Source organism: Manis javanica, chromosome 13, assembly GCF_040802235.1.
Source record: "Manis javanica isolate MJ-LG chromosome 13, MJ_LKY, whole genome shotgun sequence".
In the NCBI taxonomy this organism is placed as follows: domain Eukaryota; kingdom Metazoa; phylum Chordata; class Mammalia; order Pholidota; family Manidae; genus Manis; species Manis javanica.
The window spans coordinates 70,171,819-70,199,565 of NC_133168.1; the positions used below are offsets into that span (position 1 = coordinate 70,171,819).

Genomic DNA, 27,747 nt, shown 5'->3' on the forward strand with positions numbered 1-27,747 from the left:
AGTGACAGAAGAGCTACCACATGTGTGAAATGGCTCCCTAAACTGAAGGGGCACTGAGCAAGGATGCTGACCATGGCCCTAAGTGTGTACTGTGGGATTTCTGTGCATCAGCTCACTTAAACCCATTTTTTTCCACAACAGCCCTACAGAGTAGATATCACTAACACCTTTTAGCAGGAGAAACCTGAGACAGGAGAAGTTAAGTGACAGGCCATGTCTTTCCACTACACCGTACTGCCCAGTAAGGATGCTGTGGCCCTGATCCTTGAAGAAAGGGGGAAAAACCAGCCAAACAACTATGTTTAAATAGCAGAGGTGTGGGATATGTGTGGGTTTCCTCTTGAAATTGATTTAAAGGCAGAGTAGTTCCATTTGTTAAATTGAAGGTATGATAAAAATCTGGACACAACCTTTTGGTTCTTTAGCTTGATTTACAAACTTGTTAAGCTACAAACCTGTTTTTTGTTTAGGGTTTTTTTTTTCATTTGGTTTTAAAGAATCTTTCACAGAGCTATAATGAAATTTCAGTAGTTGTTATTATTGAATAATTCACAGTCTCTGGAAGAAAAATTCCTAAGGCCTGTAATACCAAGCATTGGCATCTGATATTTGCATTTGGTAATCAGTTTGATCACGTGAAGTATGATTTCTGTACTACACACGGGTCATACTCATACATAAATATTTTTACTTCTGACTTGTTTTTTAATTAGTAAAATTTGTGTTTTAAAGTCTGCCATTATATAATAACCTTAACATTAAAATGGATGTTGTACAGTACAAAAGCAGATACTAGTCTTTGGAAAAAAATAACCATTTAAAACTGTATTTTGGGGCACATGTAAGTGCAGTGCTGTAGGAGAACACCACTTACATCTGAGCAGAGATGCTCTTCTCTTCCCAGGACGGCTGGGTGACTTCCTAGAGGATCTTCAGGGCAGCAGTAGCTGAGATTTTTGGCACGGGCATTACCTGCACATAGTTGAGGATCTGTTAATATGGGATCTTTCATTTTTGTTGGTGATCTTAGAGAACATTTCCTCAACAATTTATAACCACTAACTGTTCTAATCTGAATGCACCTTTTTAATGTTCTGTTTCCGATCAAAGTGCTCCACTGTGGAATAAGCCCAAAATAATAAAAAAAAAATTTCATCCGCAAAGGCAAAAAACATCTTTGTAAATGAACCTTCCGGTACTCTTGCTTGCTTGTGTGTTTTCTGCTGCCTTTCCTGCTTTCTTTCTGCGGTGGTGGGAGAAGCATTGCAGGGAAACAATGTACCTTTTGCCAACAGTAAAAGGTAATGTTAAGCAACCGCAGGGGCAGGTGTCCTAATAATGTCTGCTTTGTGAGTTCCTACAAAACTACTTCCTGAGGTGAAGTTATGTGGCAACAATATGTCGATGATGATCTAGTAAAAAGAGTATTTGGGCAGTATCAGGGTCACATGGGTTAAGAGCCGTGATGAGCAGAAAATAAGTAGACTGCATTAGTCTGTGTTCCTGTGAAGCCCCCCGGGACCTCCATACTCCCATGGACAAGAGGAGTCTGGGAAAGCTCCAGAAGGTGGACCAAGCCAACTAGCTAGAGCCAGTAGGGGATGCACCTCTCAGAGATTCTGGAAGCTGATCTAAGATGCCCAAGGAATATCAAAGAAAACCAGAATTGGTGCAACTGTGTGACAGTTTCCTGCGTGTCTTAGAAGTTCTCAGAGCTCGGCCTGCAGCTGGGAACCAGGTATTTCCCTGGGTTTTGTTTTTCTAGGCCAGGCAACCAGGAACTCATATGGATTACAAGTAGGGAGAAAGTAAACCTCTAAGGGAGCCAGAAAGGGCTCAGCTGGGGCCTAGTCGGGGCCCAGGCGGCTGGGCTGAGCTGCCCTGAGCTGTTAAACCTGAGTGTGAGGGATCCTCCCTCGCAAGATCCAGCTCACTTGTGCTCAGTCTTTTATTTACAGTATAGACTTTATGTCCAGAAAACTGGTGGCTGACCAAGATTTATCAGAGCTCTAGTTGGTCAAGAATTTGATTACTTTGGTATTATTATTGATACATTTTCTCTTCAAATTAAGTGGCAAAAACAGAAAGAGAATCTCAGTCAATTCTCAGGTTATGTAACACTTAAAGACCATCCCTGCAAACACTGCTCAATAATATATTATCAGTTGCCAAGAATAAAGGCAGACATGTAACTCTTGATTAGAAATGTCGCATTTGAGAAAACTGGTAGGCAACTTGGAAACCAATGAGAATGACAGTGTTAAATGAAAACATTAACCACTAAAAATTAGTGTAAATGCACAAAGGTCAGCGAATTTATTTGATTATCAGAACAAAAGTTGGCTGTGAGAGAAACTGAAGGAAGAAAATAAAAACAGAGCAAAGACCTGAGTAAATTCCTATGGGAAAGTGGGTGGAGGGTAGTACTTACAGACAAGAGAAGTCATAGTTAAGTATATGGTATCAAAGAAGCAAAAAGACTTGAAAACCATTAGTTTGGAGATAAACCTATTTAGAATGAATGTTAAATGATGTAAGGCGATCACAGAAAGAATTTAAATGCAGGTCTCAATGCCCCAAGTCACAGAAAAAGCAAGCTATCATCCCATCCATCAAAAAGCACCTGGAAGCACAAACCCAGTAGGGGAGCGGGAGTCCTGTTCCTGAGCCCTGTGGCACTGAGCCGGGTGAGCGCGCTGGGGTTTGTGTAGTTTTGGCACAGTTGAAAGCATACTGCATAAAAGGGTTTATGTCATACGTGAGTGAAAATGTCCTCTAGAAAATAATACATAAAAGTTATTTTTTAAATTTACTCTTCACTCACTAAAAATTTTCAGAAAAAGTTTTATAAATTTGTTTGAGTTTTAATTCAGATTTAATTTCAAAAGAGTCTTTTTCCGTCTGGGTTTATCTCCTTATATCCGTGCCTGGCAAAGTTTTCCTGTAAAGGGCCGGACGGTAAATACTTTAAGCTCTGGCAGCTCCTGAGCGATTCGTTTCAGGGCGGGAGCGGCCACAGAGCCCAGCGGAGGAAGGCGCCTGGCTAGTTCCAGTGGAGCTTCACGTGCAGTAGATGGTTGGCAGGGTTTGGCCCAAAGGCCTGGTCTACTGACCCCTGTTCTGATGATCAACCCTCACCTCACCTGTCTGCTTCAGGGTGGGGTCATTAAAGTCTCTTTTCTACCCTGGGTCACATATTTTGCATTCAGAAGTCAAGGAAAAATTCTGGCCCACATGCATCTCCCTTGGTGAGCAGGTTTAACTATACTTCAGAAGCCAGACCTTTCTTTCTGGGTAACAAATGGGAAAAAGAAAACAGTACCTAGCACAGGATATATTAGATAGGATGAGCTGTTTTATGTAAACTGCAGAAGGGTGATGTTGAGACACTGGCGTTTTATGTGACAGAGGTGCCAGGTTGTGCAGAAATGCCCCGGAAACATCCTTGGCAGAGAGCGTGTCACATCTGCTCCTGAATTCTGAGCAAGTGCTGGTTAAATATGGAAGTGAGCAGAGGGCAGGCAGCAGGCTGTCAGCTGCACCCCCACGAGGTGACTGGTCTGGGAGCCCAGATTCAGAGGTGGCGCATCTGCTCTCTGAGCACACAGCCCTGCCCTGCCTTGTGGGGGTGTGTCTGAGCACTGACGTTACTGCTTGGCACACACAGGTGCCCCTCAGTGCCTGCTGCCTGCCCTCGGCCATGTCAGTGACCACCCCCTTCCTTAAATCTTGGCACAGTTCCAGGTGGTTCTCCCATGCCTGTCAAAGCTGCAGCCCTGCCCCCTCCTCTAGCCCTCCCTGTTCCTTCCCCCGCTGTTTTGTTTGTCCCCACAGCCTTGACATCTCTGTCTGAGATGCTGTGTGGCCTCTTTTTGTTGCTGGGGTCCGTATCCCCATGCTCTGACGGTTTACTATACTCATGCATGAAGGTCAAGGTTTTCAGCTTGTGTGTTCAGCTTCATCCCCAGCACCAAGAATAGAGCCTGGCATAAAGGAGGTGCTTGATAAATATTGTTGAAAAAATGAAATTTGATTTCTCTGGCCCTTCCTTTAGGGAATCCAGAGGAAATGTATTCTTCCATGCTTCTAAAAATAGCAGAACTTAGAAAATTAAGCTCTCTTTGCAAATTACAACTTTTATTGAGCCCTGGCTTTAATTGATCCCACATACCATGCTAAGTATTTTTACTTATTTCACCTCATTGAATCCTCAGTGACCCTATAATACATCCCCACTCTACAGAAGAGCAAACAGAGTCAGTGGGGAGCTAGTGAGGCCACACAGCAGGTGACTGCCGTGGTCTGGGCTGTAATTCCAGAGCCCATGGGCTTAACTCTTCTGCCCTGGAAGAAAGTAATTGTCCAAGAAATTTCAGGCCAAAGCATGCCCCAGGCCCGTGTCATGCTTACACGGGGGGGTAATGAAAAGGGGCAGAGCCCGGCTGGCGGCCAGACCACTAGGAGGGCACACTCACCCTCTTTACTGCCATCACGACAGTTCCTTGCCACCTGCTATAAGGTATGTACCTAAAAGGTGGCAGGGATTTCCACAGTGCCATGTAGGACACTGCACTCAACTCCAAATGTATCTCCCCCACTCCCCACCCCAAAAGCAAGCTCCTGCTTCTGTCTCCTGCCCTGTCTCCCTGCACGACCCTCCCACTATGGCTGTACAGGCCTTGGGTTCCTGGCACACTGCACACTTCCCCCAGTCCCACACTTCTCAGTCTAGCTACCTCTACTTACCCTGGAGGTCATGGCCTCCATCCCTGTTAGCTTCTCAGACCAGAGTAAGTCTCTGTCCTGTTTCCCCCACACCCTCAATTCTTTGGGTACCAACCGTACTTAAATTACTTGCTCAAAGCTTATCTTGCCAGCCAGGCTCTGGGCAGCCTGTGTGGCTGTCAGTCTTGTTCCTTGCTGTGTCCTCATCGAAGCAGAAAGCTTACCAAGCCTTTTCTGCCTCAAACCATTTTTTTTTAAGTGACAGGCAAGGATTCCATTTATAAAAAGTATTTAAAAATTAAACCACTGTAGAAGTGAGAAAATTTGGATAAGGCAAAGATTAAAAAATCTTGGTTAACACTGCATTTGTGATATATGGCATTCCATTTTTAGAAAATCTAGGCATGTATGTTTATATGTAGTAGATAATACATAAAAAGTTACTTTAAAAACTCAGGTCTACTTCCTGCCCTCTCTAATAAATCATGACTTCCTTTTTTGTCAATACATGTCCATCCCTCCTGTCAGTGGTAATTGCTGGTGATGTCCATATTTTGTACTGTACTTAGGTTAATCTTTACATTTCAGTATAAAATAAGGACTCTTGTCAGACAAAAGGTCATGGTATGTTGAGAGTGCACATTCCCACTCTGCCCTTGGTCTAGAAAACAAAGAATAGGAGTGTGCCTGCATTTTTTTGGTACCATTTTGATAAATATAAAAATCTCATGCCATTTCTTTATATAGTTTTCAATCCAGGGATTATATCACTATAAAACTGTCCTCCAAATGTAAATTTCAATAATCTCGAGTTTGTTTTTTAACTACCACTCTGCCCAGGTGCTGTGCACTGTCCTCTTCCTCCCCTTCCTTCCTCCGCCTCTGCAGGATCTAAGCGGACCCGGTGGTGCCCTGTCTGCCCGGTCTGCCAGCCATGCCAGCGGTCTCCAAGCATGGAACTGAGAGTAGCTGTGGAATTCTGGCCCGGCAGACGGTGTGAGGCAGGGGATCTGCAGTTGGACATGCAGGACGGGGGGCCCCTTTGTTCCCTGGGGGGAGCCGCCTCCCCTGGAATGAAGTCCCTCTTCTTCCTCTCTGCCCATTAGCCTTCCTGGGCAGGTCATTTAACCCTCGAGGCTCATGGATTCCCTCTGCTGGCACCACTTGGGGATATTAGATAGTTCTGTACTTTAATAACTTTAATGAAGTGCAGAGGGAGTAGAGGAAAAAGTCCTTTGAACAGTTTTTAGATACTCTTTTTTTATTTTTACTAAGGGGAACTTTTCTCACAAGCGACTTGCTAGGATATGACAGCTGATGCAGTAATTGCACTCTGAGATTATTTAGTAATGCAGACTCCTCATATGAATCAGAACTTGGTACCTGAATGAGTGCATACACTGGGCCAACTACGCTGTCCCAGGGCTATACTAGCCTGGAGGTTAACTTGCCTTTTGCCAGGGGCCTAAAGCTTATGTTTTATTTTTCCAACATTCTTTTGAGGGACAGTAGAAGTAGGAGAAACCTAGCTCTTCTGCTTAGTGTCCTGATATGACGGAACTCTTGGACATTACCCAGACTTGGATTCGGCTTGCCTCAGTGGCTTAGCATAAGCTGGTCTGTGTGGGGAGGGCTAAGCAGACACAGGCAGTAGCCGGAATCTGCCAGACTGACCCCATTTTGTGATATGACCAGTTAGCCAAACAGAATGAGGGTATCTTTCTTTTTAGGTCTACGTGTTGGCTAAGTTCCTTATGCCCCTGAAGTTAGTTAGCATCCTTTTCCTCTAAATGCAGGACTAAAATTAGTGCACTCTGAAAATGCTGTCATTTATGGATCTCCCTGGGGAATATTAGCCCCACGAGTGCAGAACATTTTAGCCTTTTTTCTCAGGCTGGAAGTGTTTTGGGGCCTGCAGAGTACAGATGCCTTTGATAGGAGAGTGTGCAGTGCCGGAGTCCCTCCATGGGGACTCAATGGCTGCAGACCGAGCCAGGGCAGCCTGGGTGGGCCCAGCTGCTGACAAGGCACAAGGCTCCTGGCGCTGATTTTCATGAAGGAACCGTGAAATCAAAATCATCTTCCCCAGATTGTTCTGGATAATGTGGTGTATTTATCCCCACAGTGGTGTTTATTTTTTCAGGCCCCAAATCCTATGAAAGTTGAAATTGAAAAGCCTCAGGTAGCAAGGTCTCCAAATAAGAGCAAAGTAAACATCAAAGCTGTTACACTCAGGGGAACAGACTTCACTCATCCAAGCCAGGAGGAAGCTGGCATGACACTTTGCTGATGAAAAATTTTGTGCCATGTCAAGGTCAGTAATTTATAGGACTCAGAACTTGAGAACGAGGCCGTGCCCCTACTTTCCTCCTAAGAGGATCCGGGCAAGGTGCCTGATCATTGTTAGCTGCCCCGAGAAAATGAGCTCCTGGAAAACATTGCAACCCTCATACAAGGATGCAGATGGTGTTCTCAGCCATACATTTGAAACAACAAAACCCAGAATAACTGTTTAGATGTCTTTCTCCCCCAGTTTTATTGAGGTATTTGTACATATTTAAGGCATACAACTTGATTTGATATATGTTCAAAAACGATTACCAGAAGTTGATTAGCACATCCACCACCTCACAGTTACCTTTTTTGTGCTGAAACCCTTGAGAACCACTTAACCCAGAGGTCCTCAGGGAGATAGATGCTCTTGGTCTATAAAGAGCTTAGATTAATTTCAAGTAGGGATCAGCCTTAATGTCATCTTAAGAACCTGAGAAACATTTTTTTGGTCAATATCACTGCTTTTTTTCAAACAGCATAGCTTTAGGGAAAACGGTTTTCATTTGACTTGTTAAAGGAATTTGTAAAGAATGCACTTGTTTTGTGCCGTCTTATAAAAGGCGATGCCTACAGTGAACCCAAGGTTCTTACCATTGATCACTATGAACTAGAAAATACCCATCTGAGGCACACATTTCAAGCGCCAGTAATTTTTGTTCAGCACAGCACCTGCTGTGGGGCTACCGACTGCTCCTGCCCGCCCAACCCTGCCTTGGCAACCTGTGTTTGGCTTTTAAAGTGGCGTTCCCAGGCAGAGGGGCGGTAATCAGCCTGCCGGGTGGCGCACCGGGTCTGTGGCTGTGAGCAGCTGCGTTTGCCTCTAAGCAGTGCAGGCTGCTTCTCTAGCTCACCTGGAGTGTTTGGATGCCCCTGGGGCCAGGAGAGCTGGGCGGTGCCATGGGCAAGGTGGCAGGAGGAGCAAGCCGCTGGGCCCTGGGCTCTGCCAGCCCCCTCCCGGAGGGATCAGCCTGCAGAGAGCTGGTGGGTGGGGGCAGGTCCTGTGCCTCCAAAGCCTGCCACTGCTCCTGACCCCATATCTGGAAAGTGTCAGTCACAGTAGGAATTCAATGCTGACAGGTTTTGTGAGGATGCCTCTCAACTGTGTGTGTCTAGCACACAGCAAAACTCAACAAATTCAAGTTCCCCTTTCTCCTTGACCCAAATGACAAATTTGCGGGGTGTCTTGATGGGAGAGGTAATACTGCTTCTCTTTCATTACCTCAGTTGGAAACTGAAGACTCAGAAATGAGTGCTCCCAGGATCGCATGGAGGACTGGGGGCAGGGCGGGCGCTAGAACTCCGGCCCTCCCAATCTGGTCTGTGCTTCCCACCCCCATCACCATATAGATGGTGAAAATACCCCAACCCAAATGTGACAGTGCTTATCAGCTACATCCAGAATCCCACCTTGCACAACCCATGGTTTATAACCATCACTAAGAGTCGAGAAACTGAATCATAACCACCCAGGGGACTCCTTCAGATGCAGCCTGAGACCACAGGTACACTTACTCCTCTCCTTCTCGGGTTCCTGCCTCCTTTCCGTCCTAAGTAATCTTCCCATCCTTCCCTAGACAACAGCTAAGCTGGGCAGTGTGAGAAGGGCGGCTCTGTAGCTTGGAAGCGCTCCATGGTGGTGTATTAAGAAGTACATTTGCTACAGAGATCTCAGCTAGCGTTCACTTTTCCAAGTTAATCTTACCAGAAGTGTTCTTAAAACGCATCTGATTTTCCAAAATGGCAAGATACTTTATTTTTAAAATCCCGTTATTTTAACACTGCATTGTTAGGTGTGACACCCCAGCAAGGCAAAGCTGTAATCTCACCAGCTGCCATTTAACTTATGGCGCATTTTGTCAGCTCTTATTTTATGCAGTATATATGAGCTTGATATAGCCCTGGAAGCTGTTATTTTTCAAGATTGCAAAATTATATTGTCTGAGCTTGTGGTGCAAATACCAGTATAGAGATTTCAGGTAAGTGAGGTTTGGAATCCGAGTGCGACTATGTCAATCTGTTTAGCTCGGTTAGTGGAGATCCAACCCCGGAAGACCAGGGTCCCGGGTGTGATTCCGCGGTCTGCTTCCTCCCAGCCTGGAGCTCGGTGCGCACACCTTGTATATGACTGTCCTTCAGTGCAGACCCTGAGGACAGTGTGATCTGGCAGCACTCCTGGCAAGTCCAGCAGTGCTCGTGCAGCTGAGAGGTGGGTAACTGGTAGTTTTCACAGAGCCACAGGTTTGCATCACCCGGGCAGCTTTTAAAAAAGGCCCACGCCTGGGGCCCCAGAGATCTGATTCTATTGTTCCATGCATGAGTATTTTTTAAAACTCCCCACACAAAGCTAACATGTAGCCGGCGTTGAGGTGCATGGAAAGGAGGGGGGTGGACAGGATTTGGAGCGGTTCGGCTATACTCCCTGCCGCTCCTGTTCTCATCCTGGAAGAGAGGAAAGCCACCTTTTGGCTGCACTGTTCTGTGGGTCTTTTCCTATGTGTCATGAGGTTTCAGATGATGACAGTGTTGGGGCTTCTTCACTAATGAATCATAAAATTTGGTTGTTTTAAAAAAGACACGAGGCATTTTGATAAATCAGGTTGCATTCCATTTGGCACCGTACAATCCACATCTGTTTTAACTGTCCTTTGAGAGTTTACTGAGAATGAAGGCCTTCTGACAGGCATCACTGGAAGTACACTTGTGTTCACAGTTATGAGCAAGAACAGGCAGAAAACATGCATATCCAAGGAGAATCCTTAGTACCTGCACATGCTTCAAACTGTTTTAGAAGCAGGTTATTTTGTATGCGTGTGTGTCTAGTTGGAGGCTTAGTACCTGTTACATGGTTAATGTAACTTTTGCACCAAGATCAATGTGAAAATAAGACATACCATTATGTTTAAGGAGCCCAGCAGTCTGGGAGTTCTCATCCCAACCTGTGGGGGCCTCCCACCACACACTCCCCGCTCCCGTGGCCCCCCAACCCCAGCTGGCCTCTTTTCCCCTGCACTTGTGGCTCGTTCTGTGGTTCTCCCTTGGAACATGCTCCTTCCAGGACCCTCTCTTCCCTGAAGCCTCCCCAAGGAGGCCCCCACCTGTTTAACGTGCCCCCATTGTCATCCATCCGTGCCAGCTGGCTTCCAGCCCCCGCAGGCTGTGCTGTCCTCACCTTGGCACACGCCCTCTGCTCCTGCAGGAGTGTTTGGGCAGGGAGAGGCCCTTGTGGGTACCATGACTGAAAGACTGGCCAGCGGCTCAGTGTTGAGGGTGGGATGGAGAGGCAAAGGAGGAAGGACAAGGGTGTCCTGTGTTACTCTGAGGCACTCTGTCAGGTGACAGCTTTTGTAACAAGTATGCACCAGGCCAACATGCCGGTGTAAGTTGTAAGTGTCCTAAAATATCTGAGCAGAGAAAGTGGATTGAGTATTAAGAGATGCTAGGGCTCCCCTCCTCCGTGAAGGCCCCCAGGGCCTGCTGACCCTTTCCCTCCAGCGCGTGCCAGGCTCTGCTGCGTCACCTGCTCCCATTTGCCATCCGCTGAGCTCCACCCCCCACAGGGCAGGGACCTGCCTCTCCTGTACATCTTTCTCTCTCTCTCCCCCCACTCCTGGCACATGGAGCATCTCACACTTTCTCACTCATAACTTTGCTGCTTGGTGTGAGACTGCAGAGTGAAAATGCTTGGATTTGAGGGCAGAACTCCAAGCCCATTGTGGCTAAGCCATCCTGAAACTGCTATGGTGCCCTGCCATTCTGTCTCCCGGGGCCGTTTGTGTGGGATATGCAGCTGCCTTGGGCCAGCTGTGGAGGGGACAAGGTGGACCAGATGTGACTGTTTCCTCTTCGTGCTCTCAGGAAGCCACAGCCTTGATTTCAGAGCAGAGGGTTGTCCGTATGCCTTATTCTGTAGTTGCGGGATTAAAGAACTATCTGTCAAACAGCTATGATAACAATGATGAAGTGTCTCGTGTAAATACTCGTATCCTTACTGCCGGGGTCTCAGGTGACAGCCAGAGTGGTCTGAGGTGACTGGGCCTGTTTACCTGGGACAGGCGCCCCCGTGAGAGCCCGAGACCCTGTGTCCTCCCCGGGCAGCTGGGGTGATGGTGAGTGTCCTGTACGTGACTTCCCACCCCTCTTCCCCCAGAGTGCTGAACAGATCACGGTGCTGTGTGGTTTTAATGACACCCAGGCCACGGGCATGGAAGGACCACGGGAGAGCCCAGACCCACCCCTGAGGCCGCTGGCCCGCCACCTCTCCGACGCGGATCGCCTCCGCAAAGTCATCCAGGAGCTGCTGGACACGGAGAAGTCCTACGTGAAGGTAATGAAGGAGGCCGCTCCTCCTCCCTGTGCTCCCTGCCTGCTGCGGCCGGCGCTGTATTGGCCAGGGCCCCCGCCCACACCTTCCCAGGACCCACCGCCAGGAGGCCCATGCCCGCCCCATGACGGGGCGAACTGCCGCTGGGGAGGGCGAGCGGGTGGGAGAGCTGTGAGGGCAGGGAAAAATTAGATTCTCGGCTCACTGTTACCAAGGTAGCTTTCACTATGGAAACATATTCCAGTTTGTCACTTGCCGTCTGTGGGAAGGGCATCTGTGCTGGTGCAGCGGGAGGGGGCGCAGATCAGGGCAGGTGACGAGGAACTGGGGACCAGTCGTTCGCAGGCCCCTCCCGGGGAGCCGTCGCGGTGCTGGGCACACGGCGTCCCCGTGCCCGGGGTGGGGCCTTGCCGAGAAGCCTCGGTGCCCGGAGGTGCGGCTGTCTCAGAAGCCCCCGGCGCAGTTCGGGAAGTTTCCCTCCGCGCCCTGGAAACTGAGAAGACAGGGTTCTTGTGCTCCGGAACCATCTCCGGCTTGGGAAGCATTCTCAGTCCCCTTCTGCGGCCGACTGCCAGAGGTGGCGGGGGACCCAGGCCGGCCGTGGGCCTCGGGGGTGGGGAGCCCTGTGGCCCCCTCGCCTAGGCCCGGACGGGCGGGTCCCTGCTTCCACCCGACACGCTGAGTGTGTGAATCAGGCCAGGTGGGCACACGCCACACACACGCAGCTGTCACCATTCTCCACCGGACAAACCCGAGCCTCCACCTTCATTGATGTTGCTGTCATTTGATCTGGACTTTACCAAAGGCCTTATTCACAGGCAGCTGAGGAGGCCCCTTCTTTTGCTCCCCTGGGGAGACAGAAAAGCTAGAGAGCAGACAGGGTAGTTTCAGGCCCCATTAGCTTGGTCCTGCATTCATGTGGAGGGGGTGGGGGACGGGGTGGGGGCGGTAAAGCGATCAGCCGGGGAGGTTGGACCAGGTTCCTGTAGGCCGATGGGGTCCGGGGCCTCAGAGCCCTCCCGGTGGGTGGGGGTGCCCAGGGGGCTTCCACCGCGGCCAGGGTGGAATCACGCCCCTCTGCTGCCTGCCCTGTGCTTCACCCCAGGGCCGTGCTGCCCGGGCGGGGTTCCCCGGTGCGAGGCCAGCAGCCCCGAGAAGGACGCTGTCGGTTGGGTGCACAGCAGAGGCCCCTCTCCCCCGGCGGGAAACCCGCACCGTGGCTCCCTAGGGCCCCGGGCGCCGCGGCCCCTCCCTCGGCTTGCGTGCTCCCAGGTGTGTGCGCGCAACGGAGTGTGTGCCCGCTCCCAGGCGGCACCCGCGCCAGCCCGTTGCCACCTCCAACAAAATAATCAGCCCCCGGCGCCCGCTGTGATTCACACGCACATCATTTTTATTTCTTAATTCCTTTTGCTGCTGACCTTTAACCCGAATTACTTGTTCTCTCATCGAACCTTGGTGCCGGCATGCGGCTTGGAGCCCACGGCATCCGCGTGCCCCTGAGATCCGAGGCAGGGACGTGCCCCATCCTGCTCGAAAGCAGTGGCTGTGGGGCGGGAGGGCTGTGTCGTCCCTTGGCCCCCAGGGTGACGCCGTAAGGTTCTGGGGGCTCCGGGCTCTCACAGGCTCCCCAGATCCGGGCTCCTCTGTTGTAAGTGAGGGAGGCAGTGTAGGTGACCATGCAGCCAATTACCTTTCCAGTTTTAGGACTCATGATTCTTCAGAGTAAATGAAACAGGAAAAGAAATATTTTCTGTCACTAAATGATATACTGCTCTTGGCTTCAAATTGTTAAAAAAAAAAATCCTTCATTTAAAGAGTTTTGTAAATAGTGCCCACCATTCTGTACTGCTGGAGCCCAATACTGGTGACTCAAATATGGCCTAAATGACAAACATTATGACTGCTAGTCTTTGGAATCTGGGAGTTGGAAATTCTGCTAATGCTCCAACCCAGGGTTGCAGCGCTCCCCACACCTTGTCCTGCACCTCTCAGTTCTACACTGGAGCTGGCGCCATGCCCCCCCACCCCCCCACCCCGAGGAAGAAGCCGGATCAGCCAGCAGGTGTGGTCACAGCCAACAGAAGTGTTCAATCTGAAGTCGACTTCTCTGCCGGGAGATGAGTGTGCCCCCAGTCACTGTAGTGGTTGAGAGGATGATCCTGGCTCTGCCAGCAAGATACTTAAGCAAGCAGAGTAGGTGATCCAGCTATAAAGAAAAAGGTGGAATCCAACTGCTGAGCGTATTGTGCTATTAACCTCTTTGAATTCAGTGAGCGTGTAATTACCACTTTGAGGACCAAGAGTTTCAGTAAGACATAGGAGCCTGGAGCTGGGGTTGCTGGAAACTCTTGGCTATTTTGGAAATTCAAATACCCTCCTCTTTTGTATTTCAGGATCTGAGCTGCCTCTTTGAATTATACTTGGAGCCGCTTCAAAATGAGACCTTTCTTACCCAAGATGAGGTAAATAGTCACCTTCCCTCTGCCCACTGCCCATCCGTTAGTCTCTGCGTGCCCTTCAGCAGGCTCCTAGATCGTCTCTGCTGATTCCTAATGAACATCCAAGACTCAGGATCTTCAGCGAGACCCGAGCATGGCCTGCCCCCTCCTCCAAAGCCATTTCTGCCGTCTCTGCCACACAGAGCGCAGTGGCAAGTCTGCAAATACAGAGCGGTGGACATGCCATGACCTTGTACAAGGTGTGACTGAAAATTACTTTTTAATACGTGATGTTTTAACATTACATCACAATAATTCTTTCCTGCTGACTTCCATTTTTTCCCTGATTTGAATTCTGAACATTTTACATCCATTGAAAAAGTTATTTTAGAATTATTGGGACAGAGCTATCAAACTCTGTGTATAAACTGTATCCCCTAATGAATATGCTGTCTTTGAAGGATTCACTTTTGCCTGCTTCTTGGTGAATGACTGTGATTTCTTTGGGTGTCGGAGAGTTAGAGGGGTGCCTAGATGGTCATTGCTAAGGCCCTCTTTTCAAATCCTGCTTTTCACACAGATGGAGTCACTTTTTGGAAGTTTGCCAGAGATGCTTGAATTTCAAAAGGTGTTTCTGGAGACTCTGGAAGATGGGATTTCAGCATCATCTGACTTCAACATACTTGAAACCCCCTCACAGTTTAGAGTAAGTTAAAGCAAAAATAGATGGGTACAATGCAAACTTCTCCCTTGAAGAAGAATTCATTGTTCCTTGACTATCGACAGGATAAAAGGAGTGCGTTCACTGCGCTTGTTTCCTCTGGCTGGCGCTAAGAGAAGGCTGCATATTTCCCTAAATGCTTCTGGTAATCAGAAGCTGGCCAGCACGACTTTTGTGGAGTTAGTCTGGTTGGCAATGTCCACCATCTGTACTCAACTCTACCTAAGGGTGTATAGGGTGATTGCTTCTGAAGCAAGGGCTTCCGAGCCTGCATCCGACCCTTCATCTCTGGTCATGTGACACTGGGATGGCAAGCACAGGTTAATTACTCTGAGTACTCTGAGAGCGCCTTCTCTGGGGTGGACCTGTCTCCAGTGTAAGCATGGGTGACGGGTAGGCAGCCCCTTCAGGGAAGGAGAGGCGGAAGGCAGTAGGAAGGGGACAGGGAAGTAGCATCATTTGCCCCAAGTAGTGCAGAGTTGGCTTGACAAATTAGCCTCGCAGATCATTTATATCCCACTTTGTCAGATGTATTTTTTTATAGAACTTCCTTTCTTGTCCTTGCATGCCATGTCAATAGGCTCTGCCACCAGGAAGTTTTTCATCAGACTAAGATCTGTTAGGGGAATGTCCAGGCTGTTCTCTGACTACTGTTCTCTGACTACTGTGTCAGTGGGGCAGTCCTGGGCTTCTTTCAGCTGGACGCTTCTCGGGGGCATCAGTGCTCTCTGGTATCTGAAAGACAGACACCACGGATCCGCCAGGGCAGTCAGAGGCCACGCCAGGGCCAGCAGATATTAAAGCATGTCTGATATGACTTTCCCCTCCCCTTCTAGAAATTACTCTTCTCCCTTGGCGGCTCTTTCCTTTATTATGCGGACCACTTTAAACTGTACAGTGGATTTTGTGCTAATCACATTAAAGTACAGAAGGTTCTAGAGCGAGGTAAGTTGCTCATACCTTTGTGCTTTTTTGTATTTTAGTAAACAAAGAGCATGTTTGTATTTACAAGTAGGAATAAGTGCAATTTTAATAGATCATGATTCTTGACTTTGAAATTACAGACATTAAAGGGAAAGTTTTCAGTTTCAGTTTTATTGGTGGTGGCGAACCTGTGTCCGAAGAGCTGTGATGCTGCTCTGGCATGCGTCACTTTGCTGTTAAATTACATCTGGGCCCTTTTCTTGCCAAATTCCTTGATCTGAAAACTTGGAACCACAAGCCCCTAGATGGGGCTTAGAAGAGAATGAATGTATGCTGTTCTGTTTGTGGGCCTTCTTCTTATGTCTGAGGAACCACTGCAAACCACCACCATGGAACAACCACTGCAGACTCACAAGAAGTGTGTCAACCAAAATTAAAGCTTCTTTGCTGGAACTGGGAGAAATCTGTTATCACAGCTCACCTGCTGTCACTCCAGTCCCGGTCCCCTCTCCATATTTTGATCATCTTATTTTATTTTATTGGCTTTAACTAAAGGCTTTTTTTATGGAAGTCCAAGAGGACCTGGGTGATCGACCCTCCTCACTCTTCCCCTTTGTGCCATCAGCAAACAGGACCCTAGAGCTGAGACAGGGCCTTGTCAGCTGACGTGCAGTGGGCCAGCTTGTAGGCAGCCCGCTGTGCACCGATCCGTGCGGGCTTTCACTGATGGGCAGCCAGCAGCCCAGCTGGGAGGTGTGTCCAAAGATCTGACGACGGCAACGACCTTCTTCAGGACAGGGAGCCGGGGGGCAGCTCTGGTGCATCACTGTATCACCAGCCTGAAGTTTAACACCTGTTCGTGTGACACTGTAAGCCAGGAATGAGGCTCTTCTATTACTGAAGGCTGCTTTCAGTTACCATGCATCTGCCTCTTCAGGTGTGAGATGAGAATTCTCAAATTCGTCTCTCTCAGGAGATTTTTTCTATCCCATTCTTTGGAATTCTCATTTCTGATGGCAGAGAAAAGAGGAGGAAAACTCAGTGGTGCAGACACAGGATTTAAACTCGAGGAAGTGAGCAGCAGTAATCCAGCCCACACCCGGGTCCTCAGGAGACTCCCCCCTTCTGCGAGGCCCCTGCAGTGGAATGTGTCTTATGAAAATACATGTAATCCTACTTAAGTTCATCTGAACCGCCTCCAGAAAAGGTCCCTGGCTGACCTGCATTCTCTCAAGGGTACTGGGAAATAATACATGAATCTAAAGCTTGAACTTTTACAGTATCATACATTTCCAAGACAGCAATGATGTTCTGCCAAGACTTGAATGACTCCTGTAGAACTGAGGATGGCCTCATACAGGTCACCCCTGCTGTGGTCTGCCGCCTCTCTGGAAGCCAGTGGATCGGGATTCTCTTCCATGACAGTGGAAGTGGGGAGGGTTCTCTGTTTGACCTTTTTTAGCTGCATCAACAAAGTAGTAGCAGCCAACTAAATCCCAAGCCCTTTCTGTTTGTCATCAAATGCTTTTTAGTGCCATTGTCAAGAGGGATCTGAAGGTTGCTCTTTATAGTGTTTCTTTTTCGAAACCAGGGAATAGTGCCCCTGCACTATCCCAGAGGGCATGGAGAGGTTTCTACCAACGCTGACCCAGCTCTGCCACCTCATTTAAGTCCAGACCTTCACAGTATCCTAGAAGAACAGGCTCAAGTTTAAGAAATGGAAGTGCTGCAAGTTAACAAGCTGTAGCCAAAATCTCTTCTCTAGTTCCTTGAACAGAAATCCAACTACGGGGCATTTCCTCCCAGGAATGCCACCTTATGACAGTGTACATTAAAATAAAAGCACACCAATGGTTTGCTCAGTTCTTCCTCTGTCATAAAGATGAAGGATCTTCTTACCTTCCACTTTGTCTGGTAGTCACATTCAAAATGGCACCGCATCTCCTGGAAGTTGCAGATTTTACCTTTGTAACAAACTCCAAGTCAGGGTAATGTCTCCATTCACAATGGCTAAGTTGCAAACAGCTGGTCAACTAGTGCCAGCAGGTGGAATCCAAAGCAGCAACTGGCATACCCACTGGCACTCAAACTAAATGCACTCGGGTTCCTGTGTGGGCCCTGCATGACACTCCAACACTGAACAGAGCTGAGCCTCGCCTCAGGTGTGTGGCTAGATGACTGAGAGTGGTGGAGGTGAAGGCTGCAGTGCCTATCTATTTTGAAGAAAAAAAGAGATATAGTATTGCTTTGCAAGTAGTCCTTAGGTATATAGAGTAAGTGACGATTTGTGCTAGGACAGTGGGAAAAATACTGGTTTATTTTGCTATGTAAATCTGGTGGGGTAGGGCACAGAGTCTGGGTAACATGGTTTTGTGGCTTTATAAATTGTTTTGAAACTCACTTTTGAGGCACCTATAATAATCTCTCCTATGGGTCTGCATGTGAAACATGCCTTTAAAGTCAGACTTGATACATTTTGGCGTCGTGTTCCTCACGGATGTGTGGACTGTGCTGTCCCAGCAGCCTAGTGAGTTCCCTTTGCTCAGGGCACTTGTCCCAGAGCTGTGACGCTGACTCCACACTGACAGCTGGGTGCCCGGGCCACTGATGGGTTTGGGTTTTTATTAAAAGATGCATTAGGAAGACTACAGGAGTAGATGATCTCTAACGCCATTAAAAGCTAAATGAAGGAGAATTTAATCTATCCTGCTGTGCCCTTCTAAGGATCTTTTATCCACCTGGTTGTAGCTAAAACTGATAAAGCCTTCAAGGCTTTTCTGGACGCCCGGAACCCCACCAAGCAACATTCCTCCACCCTGGAGTCTTACCTCATCAAGCCGGTGCAGCGCGTGCTCAAGTACCCGCTGCTGCTGAAGGAGCTCGTGTCGCTGACGGACCATGAGAGTGAGGAGCACTACCACCTGACCGGTGAGAGCAGGAGGCACACGCCAGCGTGTCCCCTCCCCACTCAGGGTCACCCTCCGGATCTTCTCTCAGTACTACACTGCTAATCTTAGCCAGAATCTTAGCACGTGAAAACAGCTCGCTACAAGGCCATCCCTTTAGATGGCATTTTGGCACAACTTATCTCATTGAAGTAGCCCCAAGCATCTAGGAGTGGTGATCCCATTTTCACTTTCAAAAGAAGATAATTCAAGCTCAGTGAATTGAAGTAAATCGCTTCAGGTTACTTGGTTAGCAAACAGTACTGCCAGAAATGAAAATCAGGCCTATTTTCCTGCCACTTTTTGAAGCTGTGTTTGCTGACCAAGCACTGCTGATCGAACATGTTGGATAAGCTCCACCTTGTGGAGCTCTCCAAGCAGAGCCTGACTCCAGAAGGCTCCCAGGGACCGATGATGCTTTAAAGTTGATGCTGATGTATCTTCTTTACTGACCTTTGAAATTATTAGCCTTAGGTATAATTTGTCAGATGCACAAAGCCCTTCAGTTTGATAGTAAACAGAGCATCCCTTAAAGAGATGCTGTGTTTGCATTAGAAAGAAATAGTGGTTTGTTCTCCACATGTCAAAACTAAGAGGCCCAGTGACATGTTAATAAAATACCTGGGGAGAGAAACATACTTACATTAATAACTATTAGTATTACTGAATAATAAACACTAAGAGTATAAATAAAACTGGCTATTTTACTATGGCAAACATACTTCTGTATCGTGACAAGGACAAAATTTTCATATGGAAATTCTATGAGTAAATGATAGAGATTATGATTAGTATTCAAAAACCGTGTGGAAAGTTCATTTTGCATTAAGATGATCTTTTAAAGGGTTGTGGTAAAAAACTGTCTTCTAAACCTCCCTCTTGACTGAATTAAAATACCCAGTCAGGAGAACAAAGTATAAAAAAATACTGAATTTAAAAATGACCTGAAGTTGTGCTTTTTGACTTTGACAAAAATCATTTTCTCTCTCACATGCCCCTGTAGAAAGTCATGCATAAACACCGTGCATATGTCAGCAACTGCTCTAGCGATTAGGTCTTCACAGAGACATCTGTTCAGTTTTCATTAAAAAATTGTTGCAGATCACAAGTCTAGTAACCTGCCCAGGAGGAGAGGCAAAATTTGAGAGCTGGTATCCTGTGGCCAGTCAGTCTTGGGTTTCAGTTCTGGCTCTACCCTTATCTCTCTTTTTGGAAGTCTGCTAAATTTGTGACCCTTCTGCACCTCATTTTCCTCATCTGTGAGATGGGACTGATTTGTTCTTGGAGTCACTGAGTTACTACAGAGATTTAATGAGTCACACAAATCACCTGTTATAGCACATGTCAAACAGGTCTCAATAAATGTTAGCTGTTTTTATTAGTGATGCTTTTTACTTGTACTCTGACTCATTTCAGGGAGAATTTGAGGTGTAAGATCATTCTACTGTTCTTTATTATAATGACTAGATTATAATGGGCTATTGGAGCCACACCTGAATAATGCTACTGTTAATAACAACCAGGCTCAAATCGTGGCTTAAATCCTGAGCTTTTCAATACAGCTGTTGGAAAGGACTTAAAGCAAACAAAAATCATAAAATAAATATGATTTCATATTTTGCAGAAGCATTAAAGGCCATGGAAAAAGTGGCAAGCCACATCAACGAGATGCAGAAGATCTACGAGGATTACGGGACCGTGTTTGACCAGCTGGTAGCAGAGCAGAGCGGAACGGAGAAGGAGGTCAGTGGGCCTTCTGGGCTTCGAGAGGCTTAGTGCGCACGCTCACTGCCTGTGTAGGGCACCTCCAGGCTAGGCCGCCCTGGTAGGCCTTTCCTGGAGGAGAAATTGCTTAAAATTTTCTTTTTGATCATATTGCTTACAATAAACCACAGTTTAGGTATAAATGTAACATAAAATTCATTACACTGGTTTAAAAATGTAATCTTATGTCATGTTAACATTGTACAAAAGAAAACAAGAAATCCAGCTGAGCTCATAGCCCTACCACCTCCTCCCTTCCTGTGGGGCGTGAGGTAGGACAAGCCCCAGAGGCTAGAGCACGCATGGAGGGCAGGGGTTGGCAGGAGGACAGATAAGGCAAGTGGGAGCCAGTGTGTGGACAGAACTAGGGCTTTTTCTTTTTTATTTCTTTTTTAACATCAAATACTGGTGGCTTTCTCTTCACTTACAAAACTAGTTTAAGTGGAATTTGATCATCTCTATATTTTTCTTTTCTGGCTGATGACTAAATTTAAATTCCTGAGCTTTTAAAGTCTACACATAAGAAGCAACACAGTTGAAGTAGAAAAAGACAAGAACAGAAAATACCTGGTTAGTTTATTTCAGTTTCAATGTTGCCACTTCTTTTTATTAGCATGTCCACTGTAGTTTATGGATTAGAGTAAATGTAACAAACCCTGGGGTAAATATTTGGATGAAATTTGGGTGAAAACTTGGGATGAACCTTGATGCTGTGGTAGAATTAATGTTTACAGGGTCCGTCAGGGGACATGTCTCACACCCACCATGTATGTATTTAAGGAGAACGCCTCCAACATTTGTGTTATTTTTCAAAGTTTGACACTCGGATCATATTTTCAAAACCTCAGCTATTTAAGTCCCCCCATGTTTACAGTAGCTATAAAAATCAAACTGAATTTGCTTGCATTTTAGCAATGACCATATATATGATTCACTCTCCATGAAGGCAGCCTACCCCTGGGTCTCCACATCTTCATCTCCTGTTTTTATGATTATAGGTAACAGAACTTTCAATGGGGGAACTTCTGATGCACTCTACAGTGTCCTGGTTGAATCCATTCCTGTCTCTAGGGAAAACCAGAAAGGACCTTGAGCTCACAGTATTTGGTTAGTATTCCATTTGAAAGAACGTAAACTTAAAAGAGGTTGGAGCTAATGAAGAACTTACTAAACCCACCGGTCCTGCTAAGTCCCGATTTCCAGGAGTCAGAACCATTGCTATGGCTTCTGACTTAACAGAGCCAGCCTCCAACTATTTAAAACTCTTGTCGCTCTCTGCATGCTCATTATCATGTTCTCCCTTCTGCTGCCTGGCTCAGTGGTTCTGGCCAAGTGTTACAGGAACAGATCTACTGAGGCTATTTTAAAATCTGCTATCTTAATACTTTGATGCACTTCAAAATGTCTTAATTCTAAGACTGGGTATAGACAGTGTATTCTCAGTGCGATGAACACCATGTCCTCAGATTTCAATAAAACAGAACCAGAATTCTGAAAAATTGCCAGGAGCTACTTTAGACAATAGCTTTTAAATAAGCAGGTACCTCTGTAGAGTGCAACTACGAATGGAAGGAAGTCCCATCCATTCCCTCCTGTGCTGGCATAGTGGTCCCTTGCAGCTGGTCAAATATGAAGAGCTTTGTTCTGTTAAAACATTCAGCGCTAGTTCAATGTTGGAAGAAAGTTTGTATAAAATAATGAAATACTTTTCTTTCTCTTTTTACTTTCTTCAGTTTTCAAGAGAGCTGTCATATTGGTCTATAAAGAAAACTGCAAACTGAAAAAGAAATTGGTAAGACAAGAATTACTTTTAATTAAGCTACCTTTTCATGGCTGTCTCTTCCTGTTAATGTTGAACTGAGAAGCCTGCTGAGCGCCAAGGCCTCACTGACCGATATGACTTAATAGGGTGACTAACCAAATCACATTCTCAAGTTATTTCATATTCTCCTGACAAAAGATGTCAGTTTTAAAAGAGGATGTAGACAAATACCTATGCTTGGGCCTATGTAGAGTATCAGCTTTTATATCCCCGAAAATGGCCCATGTTTGCTCCATGCACATAAAAGGCTGTATAACTTTGGTTATGTTTTCAAATGACTTTTACCTTGACTCAAAAACAAAACAAAAAAATGTTTAGCTGTGGACACTATAAGCCATCAGCTTGCATGCAGAAGTAATGTGAGGACACAAGAAAGCTCGGTTGCTCCTCTTGCTTGGAAATCTAGAGCTCTGCTCCCCAAACCGGCAGACCCTTGCTCTGCCCGCCCCGTCTGGAAGTTCCCTGAGCACCAGGAGCGAAGCGGACCTGGTTCGTTTCTGCTCCCGGCGGCCACACAGCCGTAAGCAGCCTGCACGCCGGGAGGCCTGGGAGCTCCCGCGCTGTCTCGTGCCCTCCCTGGTGAGCCTGCCTTCATTTCTCTCTGTGGGCTTTCACATTACAGCCCTCGAATTCCCGGCCCGCACACAGCTCTGCTGACCTGGACCCGTTTAAATTTCGCTGGTTGATCCCCATATCCGCGCTTCAAGTCAGACTGGGGAATACAGCAGGTAATTGTTTTGCATGGTACAATGCTGGAAAAAACATTTTAATAGATTTCTTTCAATTGTGGAATGAAAAGTAGGAAAGAACCTTGGGGATGATTTTGGTGTTCTATAGGGAAGGAAAATGAGGGCACAAGAGGTTTTTTGGATGTTTCTTTACAGACTTCTGGAGAAAGCGAATACCCACAGATGACTTTTATTTGCCAAAATGTCTCTCTTCGTTATCTGCTTCTTTTCCCTACTAATAGTTTTCCACGTTTTTCTTCCTCCTTAATATCCTTGGTATCCCCAAATCTAAAAAAGTTTCACAAATTTACATTTCTTAAATTTAATATACCAGAAAATCCCTTAGGATTGAGCACTATTATATGTGATATTAAAAAGAAGAAAAAATACTCGAACTTGGAAAATGTTGAGAGATCCTTCTAGAAAAACCATGTTCTGGTGGGCAATGCCTCTGGTGATGGAAAGGACCAACAGGGGAAGGCATGCAGTGACATTCTGGGTCCCTGTTTGATTTTTGTCACAGTGCCTGTATTTCCTGGAACACTACTGAATGTGGGGTTGGCCTCTAACTCAAGGGTCTGAGCACACCCTACTGTTCCTTCTAAGGAATGGGGTTGAAAAAACAGGATCTCTTTAACCTCTTTAATTCAGGGATAGAAAGCACTTTAGATAGAAAACTTCACCATGAAATCTAAAAAGTAACTAGAAAGTGTTGTTTTGTAACTATTTGTAAAAGTCATATACAGAATGAGTCAGAAGAAAATGATAAGTCAAGATGGGAATATTCAACTTTATTTAAAGTCACTGAATTGTGAGTTTTTAACTTTCACGGATGTTCTTAACCAGTGTCTTTGGCAAAGCTGTCGACCCTTGTTTTCTTTGACCCAGGGACAGAGAGTAACTCCATATGGGAGCTGATCCACACAAAGTCAGAAATAGAAGGACGGCCGGAGACCATCTTTCAGTTGTGCTGCAGGTAATACTGACTTCAAAATTCAAGCCATTGGGAATAAGGATTACGTTCTCTTAAAAAAGGGAGCTTAGTTTTAGTGCCCTCCTGCACTTTGATTACTCCAGGATTGCCCCCACCCTCCCGGAATGGCAAGTGTGGCTCTAGAGCACCCTGACTATATATTCAAGTTTCAGTGCTCGCAGGTACTTCAAGAACCACAATCCTCGCTCCTTTTGTGAGGAGACAGGGCACACACAGGCTGGGTAACCTCCGTCAGTCCGTCCTGAGGGCAGTCGGGGAGCAGGGGAGGACCAGGGGACGTGGCCTAGCCTGACGGCGTGCTGGGCACGATGCGGCTCTCTCCCTGCAGTGACGGTGAGAGCAAAACCAGCATCGTCAAGGTGATCCGCTCTATCCTGAGGGAGAACTTCAGGCGCCACATAAAGTGTGAAGTGCCCCTGGAGAAAGCCTGCAAGGATCGCCTGGTGCCCCTGAAGAACCGTGTTCCTGTTTCAGCCAAGTTAGGTGAGAACTTTGCTAGTCTTGCGTTCATTCAGGAAAACTTGATCTTCTCTACCAGGGTGTATGTTCTGTGGTGCAGCACTAAGTCATCATTTTGTAAAGGATCAGGGGTAGTTCTGTGAACTCTGAACGAGGCCCCCAAACACACAGGTGGTGTGAGACGGCAGTGGCAACTTAATTTCCTCTTAAGAAACCTAAACATGCCTCTTGTTCCCAGGCCTTCTTTTATAAATTACAACCTTCCTCCAGCCAAATCCCTCATCTTGCCCCCAGCTGACATAGTCTGCACTTACTGCCTGTCTCTCCCCCCGAGACGACAGAAGTCCAGGACTTGGTGCCACTCAGTGCAGTGTCCCCAGTGCTCACAGCACCACAGAGCATTCAGAAAGCCCGTACTTGTTGAATTATGATCAAGCAGCTTAACATAGTCATTCTCACCCAGTCGATAAATTCACAGGTAAACATTCCAGGTCATGCTGTTCTTAAACTTTGTTTTTATAATTTCAACTTACAGTTCTAAACTATATTTCTGTATTGATTACTTTGTTAATATTTTGATCTTGTTTTTAGTCATATAAAATGCATCTCTTTTTGGTCACAGTTTGACTTCCAATTTACTGTGTATTTTCTCCATCACCACAATAAGCTCTGGCTATCAAAACTACACGGCTGTTTTGTCTGTAGAAACACAACTGAGAGTGCCCCCTTTTCCCTTCAACCCAAGAGAAAGGAGTTAAACACACACAGATGTTTAAATATTCACATTACATCTCTGAAAGCTGGTAGAAATTCTAGCAGAGACCGTTCCCATGAGGGCTAAAGAGCATTTTTCTACTTTTAACTGGGCAGAAAGGGAAATAAACAAGGTGACAAGGTAGGCAGGGAAGTATGGTGTGATCTCGGTCATCGAATTACAAAGCACTTCACGTGAAAGAAAGGAACCTAGTTTTACTAGTAACTAACTTCAAAACTTATCCATTGGCAAAATAATAATCCCAGCCCTTATAATAGTTTATCTATTGTTCTATATAAATAATTGAGCTCTGATAACTGGTCATCTAAAAATGCCAAAATCCCAACTTAAAATTTCAAATAAACACAAGTTAAAACATTTCATCGTAAGGGGAAATGTGCTCTTCTCACTGCAGCTTCATCCAGGTCCCTAAAAGTCCTCAAGAACTCCTCCAGCAGTGAGTGGCCCGGCGAGCCTAGCAAGGGTAGCTCACTGGACTCCGACGAGGGCAGTCTAAGCAGCGGCACCCAGAGCAGCGGCTGCCGCGCGGCTGGGAGCAGGCAGGACTCTGGCCGGTACCCACCCACGGGCCTGGCCGACCTCGCAGACAGTCTCATCAAAGAGAGTGACATTCTGAGTGATGAAGATGAGGACGGCCGTCAGACCCTGGGACAGGGCAGCCCTACCAAAGACATCGCCATTCAGTTCCAGAGGCTGAGAATCTCCGAGGACCCTGATCCTCATCCGGCCGATCAGAAGCCTGGTACGGAAGGCCAGCCGGGAGGGGAGCAGCCCAAACTGGTCCGGGGGCACTTCTGTGCCATTAAACGAAAAGCAAACAGCACCAAAAGGGACAGGGGAACTCTGCTAAAGGCACAGATTCGTCATCAATCCCTTGACAGTCAATCTGAAAATGTCAACTTTGATCTCAATTCTGTTCTTGAGCGAGAATTCAGTGTCCAGAGTTTAACGTCAGTTGTAAATGAGGAGTGTTTTTATGAAACAGAGAGCCATGGGAAGTCATAGTACGATGTCAATCCCAATATGAATTCAATTGCTCATTTCTCTTTTAAACTGGTGGTAAAGTGGAAATAGCAGAAAAACTTCATTATTGGGTTTTGTACAGTACACATTTTCCTACAAAATAGCTGTAAAGATTTAAGTTATTTTAATTTATTGTGGATCAGAAAACTAGATTAAACTGGTTAGAATCTGTAAATTACTTCACTTATATCCCTTTTGAGCAGTTATCAAAATGACTCAGAATTCTTAAAATCTCACTCTTATTATAATTTATGTGGAAAAAATAAGATGGATTATTAATTGCAATTCATAGCTTTAAAAAAATTTTCATTCCTTGGGGCATTTTCTTTAAGCAGTTAGTTTTTGCTTTGTTTAAAGCATATTTAAGTTATTATACTGTGGGTTACGGGCACACTGTGCAGATACTTCATTTTTGTAAGGTTGTAATAGATGCTGTTTGTACTAAACATGTCATATCTATGCAGTATGTATATTAAAAGAAAGCTTGTACTGTATCTTATTTGATTTATTTATTTTCTCTAAAGCTGTGCAGTAAAAGGGAAATTAAGTCACATTTAGTAGTTGGTATTTTTTACTGTCATTCTGCAGAAGGCAAAGTACACGTATCAGGAGCTCAGCATTCAATAAGCTCTTAATAGTCTCTGTGGCAGCTACAGGGTGAAACTCTCCTTGTTACCCTTCTTTTGCTTATTGCGTTTATTTCGCTGGAGTTCATCTCTAAAATTATAAGCAAAGAGGTGTGGGTCTGCATCACACATTGTTCGGTATACATCACAGAGGCTCTTAAAATGTGAGACAGAGAGCTGGCAGGGTCGAAGTGTAGGGTCCACATCTGCCAACTTTAACAGTTTTCCAGTGTTTTCTAAGCGCTGAACTTCAGGGAATAACATTCTGAGAAGAGAGAGAAATCAGAATTTTACTTAAGTTCTGCAAATCATGATGCTTCCTTCTGCCGCCACTTGAAAACAACACGGTTCGGATGGTCTGAGGGAGTGGGAAAGGGGGCTGGGCCGTGGCGGTGGCCTGTGGGACTCCAAGCCAGTGGAGGAGGACCTCGCTTACACAACCTGACAGGATGGATGACGGCTGAAGGCACAGCTAATCTGACCTGCAAGCTGTGTCCACACGGGAAAGTACTTTCCAAAGCTAAATCAATGCATGTATCTTTAAGGTAAGTGTAAAGTAACCTCTCAGTTGCATTCTTAAGAAGTATGTTCGATTTGCCTCAGATTTCAATCCGGAAGTTGTCTATTATTGTGCAGCATGTCATCAGTTTTGATTCTCTGTAATTTGAATCTGGCCTTTGGAGCTCTTTACCACAAAAGAATGACCTTTCTTTTGCGAAGTAAGAAAACAGACAGTACAAAAATGCAGATAGTTATTTCCCTCTTTGATTTATCTTGAGGCATCCTTAAAATTGATTCAAAGTATATATTTTAAATTTCATGTAACCAAATCTGATCACTGTTTTAACATGAATAATGAAAACTACTGACTGAAATATTGCAAAGCTTCACCTGGATTTTATTTCTTCTCTTAACAGTCAAGAGAGACTCTACAGAGCTCAGGAGATGTCATGGTGAGTGGAGATTAAGGTTTTCTACAAGCTGATGGTCCCCTCAATAAAGAACTGCATGGTCCCCACAGTTTCTGGGTGAGTTGACTGAGATCTCTGAGTTCAGTTTCATGGCAGGCAGGGGGGTTCTGATCATAGTTTCTAACTTTTGGGACCCATCTGTGATGTGATGGACACCAGTAGGTCAAAGTGGGTCAC

The 27,747-nt window shown here is 46.2% G+C and overlaps 2 protein-coding genes across 14 annotated transcripts in view; one reads left to right on the top strand and one right to left on the bottom strand.

Moving 5' to 3' along the window:
• TIAM2 (TIAM Rac1 associated GEF 2) overlaps positions 1-26,467 on the top strand; it is a 279,674-nt gene extending 253,207 nt beyond the window's left edge. For all 13 annotated transcript variants that reach the window (XM_073219792.1, XM_073219786.1, XM_073219788.1 and 10 more), the window contains 12 exons: positions 11,207-11,383; positions 13,774-13,842; positions 14,399-14,524; positions 15,376-15,484; positions 18,212-18,391; positions 20,033-20,151; positions 21,171-21,279; positions 21,906-21,964; positions 22,617-22,722; positions 23,611-23,698; positions 24,045-24,199; positions 25,345-26,467. In XM_073219792.1, the coding sequence (XP_073075893.1) occupies positions 11,207-11,383; positions 13,774-13,842; positions 14,399-14,524; positions 15,376-15,484; positions 18,212-18,391; positions 20,033-20,151; positions 21,171-21,279; positions 21,906-21,964; positions 22,617-22,722; positions 23,611-23,698; positions 24,045-24,199; positions 25,345-25,955 (1,908 nt within the window). In that variant the 3' untranslated portion in view covers positions 25,956-26,467. The remainder of the gene's footprint in view (positions 1-11,206; positions 11,384-13,773; positions 13,843-14,398; positions 14,525-15,375; positions 15,485-18,211; positions 18,392-20,032; positions 20,152-21,170; positions 21,280-21,905; positions 21,965-22,616; positions 22,723-23,610; positions 23,699-24,044; positions 24,200-25,344) is intronic.
• TFB1M (transcription factor B1, mitochondrial) overlaps positions 26,468-27,747 on the bottom strand; it is a 52,877-nt gene continuing 51,597 nt past the window's right edge. The window contains exon 7 of the mRNA XM_017658514.3: positions 26,468-26,864. Within this exon, the coding sequence (XP_017514003.1) occupies positions 26,624-26,864 (241 nt within the window). The 3' untranslated portion in view covers positions 26,468-26,623. The remainder of the gene's footprint in view (positions 26,865-27,747) is intronic.